Source organism: Verruconis gallopava (assembly GCF_000836295.1).
Source record: "Verruconis gallopava strain CBS 43764 unplaced genomic scaffold supercont1.20, whole genome shotgun sequence".
Taxonomy (NCBI): Eukaryota; Fungi; Ascomycota; class Dothideomycetes; order Venturiales; family Sympoventuriaceae; genus Verruconis; species Verruconis gallopava.
Window position 1 is genome coordinate 271,209 of NW_015622156.1, and position 16,636 is coordinate 287,844.

Sequence of the window (16,636 nt, forward strand, 5' to 3'; positions counted from 1 at the left end):
AAAGCATAATCAGACAAGTCAAATGGATTATGTTTAAGTACTTTTCTCGAGGCTCGATCGAAATTCACAGGATGAATTCCGTTGATGCTTTAAATGTCGTTGAGTTCCTTAGATAGATGATTCCACACACAGCCTCGCTTAACGCTGTGAACACTGAACGCCTTCGAGGGTTCAAGTCTGGAGAAATGGATCGCACAGTCCATAGCGCACGTTGTCTCCAAATATGCCCATGAGTCTAAACTCAGACTGGAGGACCATATGGAAGCAAGTTAGAAAGATAGCAAAACGTGCATAGGAGGATCATTGTGTTACGTGAGCCCTCTTTGCGGCTAGCCAAGTATAACAAGTGGTGAGGCACGACGCTCGTTAGGACGGGAATAGATCATTCGCCGCCCGCTTGTAAGCTAATTTGGAATTGAACAGCTCTGTGAAGCGTAATGCCGTGAGCACATGCAGAGCAGCGTTATAGTTCACCGATGCGGTCTGACGCTTCACTGAAGCAATCCTCAGAGCTGACACAATGTTATAGGCATACCAAAGTCGCTAAAGATGGCAGGCAGCTCACCTGACATCCATGCTCTCCTTCGTCCCAAGGTTCCGAACGATGAAGACAACAGGACTTGAATGCTGAATTATCACGCCTCGAAAATAAGATGAGCCATCTGTGATAGCCACACTATTCACTTCATGTGTTGAATCTTTTTCTTTTTTTTTTCTTTTTAAAAAAAAGCTAGAAACCTTTCACTTTGGCCCTTCCAACGAAGAATCTCATCAATGTTGATCTTGCTAGGCAAGGGCAGGTTCAAGATGATTAGAACCCAAACTTGGGTGCGTAAAATTAAACCTCATTGAATCATCGTCAAGGAGGAGCTTGAAACCAATGAAATTACAGACGACCTAAATGATTATCAAGCAGCAATTGGCTCCGAACGTCTTCGTCTTGGACCGAATGTTCATTGGCTCACAGCACGGCAGTGATTCGCAGCGTCGAGGAGCTGGTTGCCACCTTCTTTTCAGATATTTTCGGTGCAATTCATTGGTCTAATCGTTCCTGAAGGATCCAGCTCCTGGTTTAAGCATCGCAGTCAAACTACTATTACAGGTACAGACAGGAGTAGAATGAATATAGATAGCCTGGCAGGAAGGCCTTGTGCAGTGTGACAGAACGTTAATCTTGTCACATGTGTGTCCGCAGCAGTGGTAGATGTGGAAGGTATATATTAATATAATTCATGCCGGAACCTTATATCAAACGCACCTGTCTCCTTAAATAGGGCATAGGAATACTAAACGTGCAGAGGCGCGAATACGTTTCTTACAAACCTTCTTGTGTTTAGTTCAACAAGCCGTGAACTCGACACGGAACAACTTTGCCAAATCAGCATTGTCAAGCATCATTGCAACGTTCAAAACCACATGATTGATATGCACCAGCCCACGAACATGTCCCCACTGGGGTTGGTGGAGTTTGTGAACAGACATCTTGAAATATGGTTCGCCCCAAATGCATATGCATCCTTGGCGATTGAACCAGAGGCGAGCATATTTGATTGTAGCAGGCTCAGTACCACCGCGTAGTTCAAATATAGCATTTAGGGCCAGGGTTAGTGTACTCTTAAGGCATCCGCTGTACAAATCCCACCTTCAATTTTTGAGTTACGAATCTATCATACCAGAGAGGTGTTTTATGCCATCCATATCAGCGAGCAATTGTCTCATGCAGGACCACATGTGCACAAACTGCAGTTGCATATCTCCCATCAAGTAACATTGACCATGAATTATCCCATAGCATTTTGTGTTCTTTCTCAGTCCACATGTTCTATGCAAGAGGCTAGAACTAGTGATTTTTTGGCCCAGATATTTATTAAGTATCATCATAGTCGCTGCGTTTCTGTCATTATGCAAAAAATCGTGAAGAATGAGGTATGTAGTGCCCCCAGCCCTTTTTTCGATCCGTATGCTTCTTGCTTCTTTCCCGGGAAAATGAGAAATAAATAATCCTACCTCGACTATTCTGCTAGCTCGAATATCTTTCAATTTTTCCTCTTTCTCTCCGAACATTGAGAATCGTTCTTGGAGAAGTTTTGGTACCTTCCTAAGAAAAGGGCCTCTTTCGAGCTCTATTTTTCTTGTCCGCCAATCTGAAAGGGCCGAGCGCTTCGATGACTATTGGACAGGGATTCTAGGAAATTCCTGACTGCATCCAATACAAGATCTGAAAGAGCCTGTTCTGAATAATTAGACCCAGTCCCTCTAGCACGCTAGCTAGCTCATGTTCTGCTGAGTAATTTTCGATATTCCCGATCCAGGTGCTCATAAGCAGATATCTGGCAATTCCGCTCATTTGAGCTTTGATCTTAAAAGCTCCCAGCAAGCTCTGATAACCTGGTTGTATGGTGACGGTAGACAAGATTTAGATGTCAAATTCTCTTCACAAGCTTCCAAAATCGTTAGACCACAGACACTCTACAGTTCTATTAATGCCACATGCTGGTGTGGAAAAATTCCTTTTATCGAGCTGAACAGAGCGCTCTGGTCTGCGTCCCAGATGCCGATGCATAATTGAAGCTCCTTCGGGAATTCAGATATCTGGATCTACAGCATAGCCTTCGAAGACAAGGTTGAGTTCGACACGTGATGTTTTCACGAACAATTGTTTCGTCGAAGACGCAATCCGAACTGGTTTCGGCTGAAAAGTTCTAAATGACTCGAGTGCAGGCTGGAGCAGATCGAATGTGAGGTACGTGCAAGAAGCAAATGTTGCAGGATTTCGCGCAAGGTTCCTGGTGGAAGCCTGGTTGACCAGAGTGCTACTGTAGACGCGTCGCCATAATCAACGGACTCGTTGCCCTCGTCGATTTTTCGCACGCCGTCAACTATGTCCAATAGATATCTGGAAGGATGTAATCCTCGGTCGTCGCAGTCGTCAATGGAGATTGATGGAGGCGGCAGAAGTAGCAGATGATTAGGAGCTTGTTTTGTTCTGCTCCAGCTCTGCAAGTTGTCTTCCTAATTCTGCTGCAAATGATTGGCCATTGGACATGGTGCCAGCTGTTAGGATCAGTGTTAGCATTAACGTCGCTACTGGATGTAGGAATGATTCTCACGTTTTCGCTGCGTCCCCCAAGCCTGTTTTTTTCCCTCGTCGGGCAACTTGAGCACCGCCTCTCCGCCCAATCCCTCCAGGGCAGCCTTCGCGTCCTCTTCAAACATTTTGCGCACTTCATCGGCATTGAACCCATTTCCACCCTGCTGTGGTGTTTGTGGCTGTTCCACCGCCTTCTCCACAGCTGGTCCCTTGTCCTTCGGTGTTGATGTTCCGCTTTGTGAGGCAGCAGTCGTCTTGACAGGCCCAGCCCCCCCTCTGTTCCACGGATTCTGTGTTGGCGCAGGCGACGGATTTTGCGCCTTTCGAACCATAGTGCTGCTTTCCTTGCTGCTACTGGCGCCAGCGTTTTTTGAATTTGAATCGTCTCGTTGCGAGGTCACCGACGGCGGGTTTGAGCGAGGAGGAATCTGCTGCGAAGAGCGACGCCAGGATCTGCGGGAATGGAGAGTGGTCAGGCCTCATGAACGAAAGGTCAATTTGAAAGGTGCAAAGAACAAATACAGATGGCTGATCAACGATGATCAGAGACACGGGAGGAACGCGGAAACGAAGCTGACAGCGCTGCGTCGGTCAAGACCCAAGAGGGACAGAGTCGGCAGGAAGGGTGATTATGCAGAGATGATTGCATACCTGTTATCGGAGCTGGTACTCATACTTTCTAAGAAGCCGTGAAAAAGGGTGTGCTGTCTTCGCTTCACTTGGAACGTACTAGCAAGCCAAAAGTGTCCGAGGTATAAACACGGGGTTTTCTTTAAGGAGTGGAGTGATGAAATTGTGCAGTAAATTTTAGCGCCGAAGCTTGAGCTTTGCTGCTTTACCTTTACATTGCACCGCAGATCGCGACCTGGACACGTGATCATCTTCTTGGTTGAGCAATTGTGAAACGAATCGAACGATGACCTCGGCGACGGGAGCATGGCGAAGATCAGTGTTTGATGTCGCTATTTTGCCGGAACATCTCTCTGTCGAATGATGGGAAGCCAGTCCCTTCTTCAAAGGCGATGGCATCCAGCAGATGTTACTCTGACGGTCTCGTTTCGTTTACATATCAACTAATAAAAGATCGGAACAGTGACCCAGCATGCTAGCGATGTATCTACTGTATGCTAGACTTTGTGCAATTCGCTGATGGGGAGACAAATCGGCCGTCATTCGGCATTCAATAGACATTTCAGCGGACAAAGAAGCAAGGACTGTTACGGAATATCTGCTTCTTCCTTTCAGCTTTAATGCACAGCGATAAATCTCTCCTGAAGGAGAACAGAGAAAGCTCCTGCTCCTGTTGTCACGTGAAAAGGTACGGAAGAAAAAAGCCAGAGTCGTAAAAAAGGAATACAATGTGAAAGGCAAGGGACAAACCAAGCATTCTCTTGATCCAGCCGAATGTAGCAGTTCATGAAGAGCGCCAGCTTCGTAGATGAAAGCCGTGCCGGCACAAAGTACCAACTCATCCTCGCAGCAAACCCTTGTGCAAGTCAAAGAAAGAGCAGCAACTCGAGTATGGCAAACGAAGAACATGACTGCCAACCCACCCCACGTGTCTTGATCCGCAGGGGAGTCAAGAAGCGATGAGCATGGAAGCTCACGAGTGGAAAGTGATTCAATATATCGCGCGGAATACTGAGCTAAAAGGAAGTCTTGCCTAGTGCTCCACCTTACGCGCGCGAATGCCGAATCGTCGATTTTGAGGGGGAGACGATCGCGAAAACCAAAAAGACTCGTTTACAAAAAAAAAAAAAAAAAAAAAAAAAAATCTTGGCAGGCCCCTGGCACGGACGGGCGTTGACTTTGCTGCATCATTGCGGAGCGAGGAAACCCTCACGAACCTTATCACAAAAGCGGCTGCGAATAATATCTATCGACAATTAGCGGCTCAAAGCACTGCGTGGTATAGCATGAACGTCCAGATTGAAGCCAGACAAAGCGAGGGATGCTGCCTCGTCACGAAAACGCATCGCCTTCCCCGTCACAGTATCAAATCGAGACTGCATGCAGAACCGCTGCAATGAAAGGCACACAAACGCCTCCCCAGTGCATATCCATTGTACGGTGTATCAAGTGTCGACGGTGACCAAACAAGAATTCCAAGCTCCTTAGGATCCTACATGGCCATCTCGGCCTGCAATCTCTTAAGTTCTTCCTCCTCGTCATCCTCCTCCACTCGCGCCTTGCCAGCCTTGACATCCTCAGGCGCGGCCGGCAACGCGCCGATCTTGTCGGCGGGTACGGTGCCCGTTTTCATCATCTTGTTGTCCAGCTCCTCTTGCATGAGTTCGTCTAGCTCGTCCTCAAGTTCTGCATCGTCGACGGCGTTTTGGCCAATAGACTGAGTGATAGCCTCGCTGATCTCCTCGCCGATAGCGTGCTGTTCGCGAAGCTCCTCCCTGTTGTGTCGTGGTCAATACTTGCTAGACGCACATCGCAAGTCCACAGAAGATGGAAGTGAACCCACATTGTCTGGTCGACTTTGTCGATCGTGAGGCCGCCATGTATCTGCTTCATAGCCGCGCTGGCATTCTTCATGGCATCCAGCGTTTCCTTGTTAATGTTGGCCGCTTCTATGCTATATATTTGACTCTCCAATGTCATTATTTGTCCCCTGGTCTGCTCAAGAGTCTGTTCAAACTGCTTCTTTCGCCGTAGCGCGTTCTTTGCGGCTGTCACGATATCCGAGTCAGCGAGTTGCCGTGACGGCGGAAACGGGTAGCCTAGCATACGTACCGCTCTTGTTCGTGCTTACATATTTCCTTGCTAGATTGTCCTGTTCGTCTATTTGCGTCTCAAGGTGCTTTTCCCGCTTGTTTAGCATCTCGAGCTGGCTCCTTAATCCCAAAATCGCCTTCTTCGGTGCATCCTTCTTCGCGGCAGCGCCGCCGCCAAACCAGTTCCACATGGCTGTCACACCCAAAAAATGGACCTTAACTTTAAGTATCAGAGATCTGCACGCGCTGAGAGGATGGCGAGCAGATTTCCAGCGAGAGGCCTGTTTACGAGGGGCTCTGCGCGGGAGAAAGGACTAGAATAAGCGGGGAGGGAGGTAGCTCCGGGCAAGAACAGATCAAGCTCAGACTTGCTCGGAAGCGAGTATGTGACAGTTCTCGGGATATCGACTACTTTAATAATCGCTCAAAGGTGCGTTTTAGCTGCCTACCGAGGGGTCGAGGTCGAAGAAGGAACCGCAACAAGCACGAGCGACCAACGTCACAGCTCTGCAGATTTGGACTCAACGCACAGACCACTTGGACAAGACGATAGCGATCTACAAAGCGTGACAAGAGACTTACGCGTGGTTTTCATCTGTCGAGCTTTGGTCATTCAAACATGTAGACCAAGAGGCCTAAAGTGAGAATGACGAGCTCTGTTCCAACAAAGCTGATCTTCCTTACCGACCTACCCTCGTACTCGCAGGGTGACAAAGTTCGTTTTATGGGCTGGTAAGTCACAAGATGCGCTGTAAGCTAGGTCATGCCATAAACTGTCGGCTCATGACGACAGCATAGATGAGTACAACGCTGCTACCGGTATCTTGACGCTGAAGCACGATTATATGTCGAAGAACCATACGGCACATGTCAATGTTGAACATGTTCGCGAGGGGCTACCTTCGACTGCAATAGCGGTTGGCGCCTGGATCAACATTGTTGGCTACATACAAGGTCATCAGAACAGTGCATCCATCGTCCAAGCTACAATGCTGTGGGAAGCTGGACCCTTGAAGGTTGCCGATTACGAGCGAGCACTGCAAGCGAGAAAAGATAACGGCTGAAACGGTGTCGATGTCTTAGTTGTTGCCATTCCATGTCCCATGCCATGACCCTAGATTTTTGCGCTTTTCTGAAAGGTACGATTTTACTTTTGTGAATGTTCAGATTTACAATAGGTTTTTCTGTCCCGAAGAATGCGCTTTGAAATTCCCCTTCGCTAAATGCTTGTAACCAATTTGAAAATGCTTCTATCAATGGAGTTATTCCACCGCTGGTGTGGGCAGATCTATGCTTCTGTTATCTTGTCTGCCGGACGGTCAACATTCATGCTCCTCCTGATCTCAAAGCCAATGTTCGTCTTGGACCTCAGCTCGCTGCGGATCCTCGACTCACTTCTGGCTTCCCAACTTGAGTAGCCGCTGTTGCTAACGGGCCACAGCACTTTATTCTCCTCCTTTGTGATCCACTGCTTCGAGTTTGGCTTCCGGATGCTACTGATGATATCAATCTCGTTAGCAATCTGCTGACAGAAGGAGTCAAGAGGCAGATCATTAACGTCGTAGCCAAATGGGTTCTCGAGTTCGGTACCGATGAGAAGAAGGCCGAGGATGAGATAGGCGGCGAGGATGCTGCCAGGAATGGTGACCCAGTTCAGGGAGTTGTAGAGCTGGAAGGGAAGAAGCAGGATGTACACCCATGTCATCTGAGCGATGGCGATCGAGTAGGCGACCGGGAGGGGCGTGTTGAGAATTCGATCTGTACCGGTGAGCACGTCATTAAGAGAGGCAAGGTTGTTGTCTAATAAGTGATTAGCAGACATCAAAAGCGAAGCTGGGTAGGTCGGAGATGTCAGCACTTACAGGCAAGGGTCTGCTGCATCGGTATTTTCAACTTGCCGTCCTCGATTGTCTCGTCGATGTACGCAGCCAAGTAAGTCAGGATCTCTAAGGGCAGATTGCCCAGCGGTGTTTTCGACTTCTTCAACAGTTTACGAGGGTTCGACTCGGCAAAGCTAACGCCCAGATGCTCGCCCACGTTCTTGAAGAAGCCAACCTTTTTTGGTACACACGAATCATCCTTCGTCGCCGCCTTTGCAAACGTATCCAAGTGTCCAACAAGTCCCTCAAGATCCTCATACGCCGTGTACGGCTCAAAACGCAATTTGTGCTTCAAGCTGACCGCGAATGCAGTGATTAGGTTGAGGGCCGTCATCTTCGCCAGCAAATCCTGCTTGCCCAACTTATGATCTTCATCCCATCGCTCCGCTCCGTGCACCCAGATTACGCGTGCCAGACTTTGACTCGACAGGATGAGCTGGGTCCAGTACTTGCGACCCTCGTTGTAGCGCTCGTAGGCTGTGGAGGATCGAAACGACAAACCGAGAGACACGACAAAACCGGTAATGGTAAGGAGCAGATTAGAGATGCCGAGGTTATGGCGAAAGAAGGAGATGCATGTTATGAGGGTGGACCAGGCGCCAACGAAGAGGAGAGGGAGAATCATCTTCGGGAGGATGGAGCCATGCATTCGCAAGAAAATGGGCCATTTTGAGTGACGGGATATATCCCTTGGACCTGACTTTGGGGCGAGTTAGTTTCGGTATGAATCAAAGATGTTGCAGCTTTCGCCCATGTCATCTAGCATAGCCATATTGTCGGCCCGCAGTTGATTTGGGCCGGACTGCCTGTGCGTGCGATGTTGGCGGGATTCTTACAAAGTAGTCGTCCACTTCCAAGGAGGTGTGCTGACGGCTGAAGGGATTCTTGTTGAAGTTCCTTGGACTCATCGGCGGATCGTCAAAGGAGACCTTCTCCGCCTCCGTAGCGTCGCTCGACCCTCCACGCTCGGCATTTGTGACTGTGGGCACTTTCTTGGTGACGTGTAACTCGTGGATTCCTTCTTCGGCCATGCTGGGAGTAGGGGACGCGCTCAACGCGTTGCGAGCAATTGATCGATTGAAAAGATTAGTTTCAAAGAGAAGAGGAGACTGAAGCGAAGAAGAAGAAAAGTGGAGGGAACGACTGCAATCGACGACGAAAATCCGGGGAAAGAGAGTTAAGCGAAGACGAAGGAAAGGATGGAGAGGCGTGAAGGTGAAGATCGTCCATTTTGAGCAGCTGGTCTTGCGTGGCCTGTCCCGTTCCAAGCAAATGTTCGAGGTCCACAAGAAGACGCCGAGACGCTGGCGAGGGTCGTGCTCTTCGTGATGTGTCAGGCCAAGACGTCGTTTCCCCTGAGGATCTGGTCTGAGCTGGACGTCAGCGTCAACCTGGGCAAAGGAGCCAGCTCCGTGCCAACGCGGCGTCGACTTTGGGAGCCTCCTCGTTTTCACCTGTTTCTCGCATCGCCAGAGAGCCCCCAAGTACCACCGCCGAACCGTTTGCAGAGCGGCGTCGATCGGATGCCTGGCTTGCCGCCGGCACGCCATGCGCAATGCTGGTTGTCAATGGCACGCCAATTCTGCTCCGCGACCCGCAGTCGTGCATCAGCACGGCATGTGCAACCGCTTTTTCCGCTGTCGATCATCGAACTGCAGGGCTAAGGGGGCCAAAAAAAAAAATGCCATGCGGAAATACAGTAACCCAAACGCCGTACCTCAGGACTAGTGTAGTATAGCACCGCTGTGCTAGCTCCCGTGGATCTCCACACACCTGGCTCGACAAAGTACCTCGTCATTGGAGAACACACCAATAAGCAGAGGCTGCGGGAGTGTCGCGGCCCTGGCCGCGCCCCAGGTTAGTCCGTCGCCGTTGTGGCCAAGAGGTGGTTAGAATCGTCATCCGCGGAACGAACCTAAAAAGTGGCTTGTTTCAAACAGACGCAGAAGCGCCGGCTCCTGTTTGAGTGCTCTCCTCGAGAATGCATTTGCGATGCCTTGCAGGGCTCGTATGCGTCGCGCGATGCCATTCTCGCTAGCATGCCGCCCACGTTTGGTCAACGTTGAATCCTGCCTCCAAGAGCTCCAGTTGCCTGGGTAGGATCTGGATGAGCTCGACCATGGCGTAGGTCCATCGACCAAGGAAATCCCTGCCTATCTCGTCCTTCCCGCAAGCTTTGAATAAAGTCTGACTAGCTGATCTCAGAAGTCCTTCCCTTCAGACATGCTCGAAAAACGCCCGCACGCAAAGTCGAGCAAGACTTTCTTCCCTTCCACTTGTCTGTTCACAAAGCGATTATGCCCACCAAGAAGACGAGTATCGTCTGCATCTTCCTGTTTTTGTCAACTTCCAAACAATGAGACTATGTGTTCAGCCTTGTGCTTACCACTTGCGGTGGCGCACTTCCTTGGAAGCACATCTTTAGCCTGTTCTTAAGCCATTCGAAGCCGAAGGTTTGTCGTTTACGTCCTTGCATTAATCTTTGAGAATCTACATCTACAAGCCTCCGCTGCTAAATGCATCTCTTCGCTCTCAAATACGTATACAACCATCGGTCGCTTGTCTCCTTTGCCATGGTGCAATTCTAGTACAATTCAGCCTTGTCTTTGCGTTGTACTCCCAATCTTAAGCACTGCCCTCCCCCGATGTTAGCCTTGCTGCACAACAAGTCCACTGTATCGAGACGCTTGCGGCTTTAGAAAGGCTTTGAAACCCTCGGAGACTGCTGCCATGAGGATCACTGCGGAGTCTGTTCTCAGGAAACCAAGAGTCCAACCTTGGAGCGTGAGAAAAAAACAAAAAGGTCGGCACAAAACCTCCAATAGACAGTACCTCACTTGACCCAGTCTGTTCCAGCTGTTGACGAAGATCAAGAGCAAGACAAGCCCTACCGTCCAGTTCGCAGTTCACGACGTATTCCACCGTCACACACGAGATCAAGGGATACGATAACATTCTCGGCTCCCATCTTAGACAAGCTCTTCAACAGAATGGAAAACTCCCCTGCACATCCAAACGAGGTGGATGAGACACGAGGAAGCGCGCCTCGCTCTCCGGTGCCAAGATCAAATCGTTCAACACCTACAGCGTCAGACCCGGATCATGATCTCGCCTCAGTCGACCCTGAAGGCTACTCTCGATCATCGATCACTTTTGTCGCTGGCGAGGAGCCGCTCTTGCACAATACACCATATCGTGACAGGCCTGAAGACAGAGCGCTCCAAGTGATCGATGAAGAAGTGCAATACATCGAGTCGCTCGATTCGGCTATTAGACAATGGTTTCCAGCGGCGCGCTTTGGCGCATGCGCTCAAAGCAGAGTGCGCCAAGGGCTTTACCACGTCAAGCTTGAGGATCTCAGGCACGTCATCATGGATAGGATCGACAAAGTTTACTGCGCTGAACGAGCCCGCAAGCCTCTTAATAAAGTCCTAGACATCGTACGCCTCGTACTTGATGAGTGCGACAAAGGAGATGATGGCAACGACTTGTCCATCACCATCAAGGGCACAGTGTTCTGGAGCAAATCGTTCCTGCTCCCACTCGGACCCGAATTCGATGCCCAAGACGAAAGCCATCAGAACTTCACCGATCCTCTCCTGGAATGGATGTTTGCCGAGGCAGGAACCTGGTTTTTGCACGGCCCTGAGTGTCGGTCCCCGGAATTCCTTCCCCAGTACTTCGAGAGTTGCCGGACTCGATCAGAGCTCGCCCACGAGCTGCAGCAGCACGCAATCGACCAGCGAGAGCGGGTCATTGCTTTTCTTCAGAGTCAGTGAGCAGCACTAAGCTTTGTGGGGTGCTTGCCCACTCCCATCATACGACACGTGTCTTGTACGCACGATCTTTCGCCCGCAGCCGACTCTTGGATGCTAAGACGAGCTCAAGGGTGAAGCGCGACTGCTAAGTGTCCACATACAAATTTTTACTCGTTGCAATGTGTTGAACAACCTGTCGACGTTCATTGCCAGCTTTCCTCACATCGGATAAAGGCACCATCACCATATGAATGACGGAATGAGCAGTGGTTTCAACGCTTCTCATCTTTTTATTTGGTTGAATGTGTTTTAACTTGGCTCAAGATTGGTATAAATTGTCATGGTTGCGTTAGTCAAATTTCAGATTCTATCTCGACGTTTCTTTGTACGTATACATTAACAGGATGCCGCCTCCAGATGACGGCTCACAGTACGACCATTTTTCCAGTTACGTTGAACATATGGTAGCTAGCTCTCTTTTTCTCGCATTACTTTACCAACTTGCACATCATCGCCTCAAGAAGGTCGCTGCGTAAATCAACATTCAAATGTTCGGAGAGGGAGTTTTGGTGTTGGGGGGGGGGGGGGGGGCGTTCAACGTCCTTCCTGCAGCTGGGCAGTGTTTGTGATTGGCGTTTCCCACGGCTCCCGATTTTTGCAATAGACTTCAGCCGCTGGCTCAGGGATTTTATCAAACAACCCCATTTTCAGGACTGGAAATCGAGTTAGTCGTCTCGCCAATCGGATCTTTTTTTGGCTTTCTTTTTGTTTTGCTGCCGAAGCTGTATTGAGGTCCTACTCACATGACTTCCCCGCAACCAACGGGGTAACCGACATGACAGGGCTGCAAAAAGCTCGGTTAGCAGATTATTTCAAACCCCAGACAGAGCTTTTCCAACGGGCGACTTACGATCCACATTCGCCGCAAAAGTAACGGTGCAGGGGTGTCCCAGAATCCGTTTTCGTGTCCAGGTAGGATTTCGGGCTGCCCTCGACCTTGAAGTCGTTGTCGTCCATGAGCATGACGACCGAGGACACGGAGCCGCTTTGTCGCCGACAGTTCCTACAATGGCACACGCCCGAGCGCGCGCCTTCAAGTCCTTTGTCCGATATGGTGACCGTGATGGCGCCGCAGTTGCAATGACCGGAGAGGGGCATCTTGTAGTTTGAAATTGCGCAGAGTCTTTGGACACGAGAAGATCAGGAATTGGAGACGAACGGCACTTGCTCCACCCTGTATATATGGAAATCGGAAGGCGTGTCGTCCAGGAGCCCCGGTTTTATGATGCAAACCCCAAGTCGGTTATGCTGGTCTTGGCTGGGTTGATGTCCTTCGGGATGCAGCTGATGCTGGAATCGTAAGCTGAATCGTGCTTCTACACTGCCCAGATAACTACGCCTTTGATGAACAGATACCGTAGCTTCTGGTCTCGATCAGCTCGCCGCGACAAACGAGATCGTGGCCTTGCTTGCTTCTCAGACACGATACAGTGGAAGTCTGGGTTTGGATAAGATAACAAATACTGGCAAAGAGGGGTTGTTTTGAATCATCACGATTGCCCATTCGCATTCCGATGAAAGCCGTAAGTTAGAATACGATACCAACATCCGGGTTTTGACGCCCTACGGCCAACAAAGTTTCGACTACCTCCATGCTGAGGCCACTGTGTCGTCCCTGTGGATCAATCCCCGTTGGGCAAAATCGCATTCTTCTTGGTCTTCACAAAAGCTGTCTGCATTTGCACCACGGTCATCCGTTATTTTAGCCGCTATCTCCGGGCTCTGGAGGGGATAGACGCTCGCGCCGTTCTTCTCGTGGCTCCATTTTGATTTGAGCTATTACCGGAGCCGCAAAAACCCTTTTCGAACTAATTCATGGAGACGCATGGAGCACTGCGTTAACGGCAAATAAGTCCTCTGGCGAACGCTCTGCATCTCACACCAGGATAGAGCTGCTCTGCTGGTGCATGGAAATATGGCTAAATTTTTCGGGATTATCGGACAAATGGCTGCGTGTGGTCCCAATGTAAAGGTTTCGAGTGGAGACTTTCGAGTCAGAATCCTGCTCTCTCTGGGTTCTGCACTAGCCAGGAAAGCACATGACTAAAGGTTGTATTCAACATTGCGATTGTATCCTACAAAAAGCGTCCTACTTCATTTGAAATCAGCCCTGATAGGAAAGATTCTTGGTGGATGCTAGACATGGTCAACACTAGGGTAGAAGACGTCGATCTTGCCTCAGAAAGGATAGTCGAAGGAAGTGCTTAGATATGTAGCGAACACATATCCGCCCAGAACGGCTTGGAATCAGTAATGAGACAAATCTACGCATATCGAGGAACTTCTGGTCTCATATTTGTCCATGTTTTTTCTGCTCGTTAACCTAGCCGCGTGAGGCTCAACGCTTCGGTCGAGCATGAGGTAATCCGCATGTCCGAGTCGATATGAACAGGGTGCTTTGGCGGGATGCCTGCGGACTGAATGTTGGAGCTCCCGCAAATGCACATTATCGATGCTGCCAACGGCCATGGATGACTCAGGTTAGTCATTGGAGGTAGCATCACGACACGTGATTAGTAAGCCCAAGGTGCTAGCTTACTGAACCTCGCCACGGTGCCTTCACCGTCCCCCAGCCGATCTTCCCGAGAAGTCCCTGGATATGGCGCCCGTCGAGACCCTGGAGATCACCTTCCCAACGTGCAAAACAGATTTATGGTCAACCCAGCTCTCACGTCGAGCTCAGCAACTGCATGATGAGCCGTGCACAACAGCGATAGCGTTCGGGAACGTCTGTCTGGCCGTCTGTTGCTTGGATTGGCCATGCACGAGTGCAATGCGCCGCTGGGGTGTCCTGTTATCCGGGTCGTCGAAAGGCGCAGGAGAGCATGTGCAAGAAAGGGTCTAGAAGACCCTTCGGACAATCAACCTGGTCGGATCTTGCTCTTCTCCCCTATCGGAGCACCTCACTCCTATCAGTTGAGACGTACATAAGGGGATTCCTCCCCAGGCGGGGCCAAGCACCGCAGCCTGCCTTTCAGTCGACGATACCCCAGGAGTAAGCATTCGCTACAGCGGATTTTGTGCGGCGTTCTTTTGTTTTTTTTTTCTCTTACTCCATCGCCGGTCGACCCAGTATACACGACCAAGCCCCAGTCCTTGAGTTCATCTGATATTTGAGTTGTAAAAAGAACATTCATGTCGTCTCAGCAAAATTGGAGCGAGGAGGACTATCCGTCCTCGGGCGACGAGCTACGCAACGACCGAGTTCGACGCAACCGCGAACGTATCACCGCCCGAAACGTCGAGCGCGTGCGCGCTGTCGTCTCCGAGCCGCCCACGCGTGAAGTCAGCGGCCGAGCCTATGTCGCGGCTCTAAACACAATCCGTGAAGATCCAAGCATACGCGCGCAGCTGCAGCGAATTGAAGAAGTGTGGACTGTGAAGCGCGACAAGGTGCTCGCCGATGTCCTGTACACCGAAGTCACGCTTGCCATCGTGCAGGCGGCCAACGCTATCGCAAAGGCAGGGCGCAATTGGGCCGGCGAAGATGAAGAGCATTTTGCGGCATTACAGTCTGCACGAAGTCGGACGGTTGGGAACTTCCAGTGGGCCGAGCCTGCAAACACGCCCACAGATGCACGACAACGCGACCTGGATGACACTTCTAGGAAGCGGCTTTCTCAAGCATAGAGCCACCCCTTCGTTTCTTACTTGGTCCTGTCGGAAACTTCTCGTTCGAGCGTTTAGGTTTCTTCTTGTTGGCGTTTCTAGATCTAATGCATTTTGTACCACGACCTCTGACGAGCACGGGGTAGCGGGATGGTGTCAGAGCGGCGTCATGAATAGGGGAGTTATTGGGTGTCACGAGATACCCCAAGTCAGAATTGGGAAGAAGTCTAACAGTCGTCATAGACGGAATGAGATGTTTTGCATGCGCGACTGCTTCGCAACTTTTATTTCTTCATCGCTACTAATGTCCAGTCGCTGATTTCCAATCCCGAATCGGCAAGATGGCATGCCCATTCAACATAGTTCCCCATGCAGCTAAGGAATGGCATCAGGAAGCTCTGACGGTTCGTGGTGATACATTTTGAAGAGTGGCTACTCGAAAGTCAATATAGAAACGTCGCGACCACCTGAGAATCTACTTACGTCCCAGACTGTGCATGCCCGCTTTGAGATCCTGCCGTTGAGATACTCAGGCCGGGGCACGAGGATCTGCTTGTCAGCCGCGCACTCGAGCGCCTCGCCGGACAGCGAATTGTCCTCGTGATCGAGGAACCTCAAGTACGCCGACACAATCTGCGACACTGGCGTGAGGCACTCCGGACTGACGGCCGCTACCATCTCTGGGGGAATAATGTTCGTGTGAACAATGCCGGGCAGCACGGCGCTGATTGCGATGTTCTCTTTCTGGCGGGGGACTGTCGTGTCAGCGCCAGTCGCTTTAAACACAAAGTGCATTCATCTCACAATGGAAAGGATCCTTCCCGTGGCGCGGACAAAGTTCAGGACCGCCGCCTTCGCGCCGTCGTACTCCGGATACGTCTCGTGGGGATAAAGAGCGGCCGCGCTCGCCGTGACCACGATGCGGCCCCCCGGCGTCTTGTTTTTACGCATGAAGTGGATCGCTAGCTGCGTGCCGTACACGACGCCTTTGTAGTCCACGTCTGTGGTCAAAAGATCCGGCTTCGGTGGGATTCTGCTCTCATGTGAGACGGAGGTCAAAATGCTCTCGTAATGGGGCCACCTACGTGTCGGATCCTTTGTGATCGAAGATGTAGATCGAGCTCCGGTCAACGATACCAGCGTTGGCACACAGGGCGTCGATTCGTCCCCACTTGTCAAACACGGCTTGGAAGGTGTTGGCTTGACTGTCGTAGTCTGCAACGTTGGTCTTGAAGAATGCAGCGGCATCTCCAAGCTCTTTTGCGAGGTCCTCGTTTGGCTGGATGTCGGCCAGCGCAACTTTCCAGCCTCGCGAGACTAATTCACGTGATAGGGCCAATCCCATGCCTGACTGTTCATCGTCAACGCCTCGGTATCATCACGTTTGAGGGCAGTAGGTCAATACCGAAGCGCCAGTTACTATGGCGACACGCCCTTTTTCTGGAGCCATGTCCGAGATCGATTGCAAATTGGAAGGCTTTTGAAGACAAGTTTTTAAATTCTCAACGTAGGGAA

At 50.5% G+C, this 16,636-nt stretch overlaps 8 protein-coding genes across 8 annotated transcripts; 3 read left to right on the top strand and 5 right to left on the bottom strand.

Annotated features, from left to right (window-relative positions):
- Positions 1–1,656: 1,656 nt before the first annotated feature.
- On the bottom strand, positions 1,657–2,064 carry PV09_06087 (uncharacterized protein; the record flags this gene model as incomplete). Its single annotated transcript, XM_016359682.1, has 1 exon — positions 1,657–2,064. The coding sequence occupies one exon, from the start codon at positions 2,062–2,064 to the stop codon at positions 1,657–1,659; it is 408 nt and encodes a 135-aa protein (XP_016212518.1).
- A 904-nt stretch (positions 2,065–2,968) lies between these two features.
- Positions 2,969–3,423, bottom strand: PV09_06088 (uncharacterized protein; the record flags this gene model as incomplete). Its single annotated transcript, XM_016359683.1, has 2 exons — positions 2,969–3,054; positions 3,111–3,423. 2 exons carry the CDS (start codon positions 3,421–3,423, stop codon positions 2,969–2,971), a joined length of 399 nt encoding a protein of 132 aa, XP_016212519.1.
- Positions 3,424–4,865: 1,442 nt separating this feature from the next.
- PV09_06089 (uncharacterized protein) lies at positions 4,866–6,412 on the bottom strand. The gene is made up of 3 exons (XM_016359684.1): positions 5,834–6,412; positions 5,565–5,769; positions 4,866–5,496 (listed from the first exon to the last, which is right to left on the bottom strand). Exons 1-3 carry the CDS (start codon positions 6,003–6,005, stop codon positions 5,214–5,216), a joined length of 660 nt encoding a protein of 219 aa, XP_016212520.1. The 5' UTR covers positions 6,006–6,412; the 3' UTR covers positions 4,866–5,213.
- Positions 6,413–6,460: 48 nt separating this feature from the next.
- On the top strand, positions 6,461–6,878 carry PV09_06090 (uncharacterized protein; the record flags this gene model as incomplete). The annotated part of the gene is made up of 2 exons (XM_016359685.1): positions 6,461–6,546; positions 6,608–6,878. 2 exons carry the CDS (start codon positions 6,461–6,463, stop codon positions 6,876–6,878), a joined length of 357 nt encoding a protein of 118 aa, XP_016212521.1.
- Positions 6,721–9,152, bottom strand: PV09_06091 (uncharacterized protein). Its single transcript, XM_016359686.1, has 3 exons — positions 8,531–9,152; positions 7,677–8,394; positions 6,721–7,614 (listed from the first exon to the last, which is right to left on the bottom strand). The coding sequence occupies exons 1-3, from the start codon at positions 8,723–8,725 to the stop codon at positions 7,103–7,105; spliced, it is 1,425 nt and encodes a 474-aa protein (XP_016212522.1). The 5' UTR covers positions 8,726–9,152; the 3' UTR covers positions 6,721–7,102.
- A 1,254-nt stretch (positions 9,153–10,406) lies between these two features.
- PV09_06092 (uncharacterized protein) lies at positions 10,407–12,016 on the top strand. The gene is made up of 3 exons (XM_016359687.1): positions 10,407–10,497; positions 10,569–11,528; positions 11,583–12,016. Exons 1-2 carry the CDS (start codon positions 10,425–10,427, stop codon positions 11,471–11,473), a joined length of 978 nt encoding a protein of 325 aa, XP_016212523.1. The 5' UTR covers positions 10,407–10,424; the 3' UTR covers positions 11,474–11,528; positions 11,583–12,016.
- A 30-nt stretch (positions 12,017–12,046) lies between these two features.
- On the bottom strand, positions 12,047–12,719 carry PV09_06093 (uncharacterized protein; the record flags this gene model as incomplete). Its single annotated transcript, XM_016359688.1, has 3 exons — positions 12,363–12,719; positions 12,256–12,296; positions 12,047–12,165 (listed from the first exon to the last, which is right to left on the bottom strand). The coding sequence occupies exons 1-3, from the start codon at positions 12,608–12,610 to the stop codon at positions 12,047–12,049; spliced, it is 408 nt and encodes a 135-aa protein (XP_016212524.1). The 5' UTR covers positions 12,611–12,719.
- Positions 12,720–14,434: 1,715 nt separating this feature from the next.
- Positions 14,435–15,415, top strand: PV09_06094 (uncharacterized protein). The gene has a single exon (XM_016359689.1). It carries the CDS (start codon positions 14,648–14,650, stop codon positions 15,140–15,142), a length of 495 nt encoding a protein of 164 aa, XP_016212525.1. The 5' UTR covers positions 14,435–14,647; the 3' UTR covers positions 15,143–15,415.
- Positions 15,416–16,636: the final 1,221 nt, after the last annotated feature.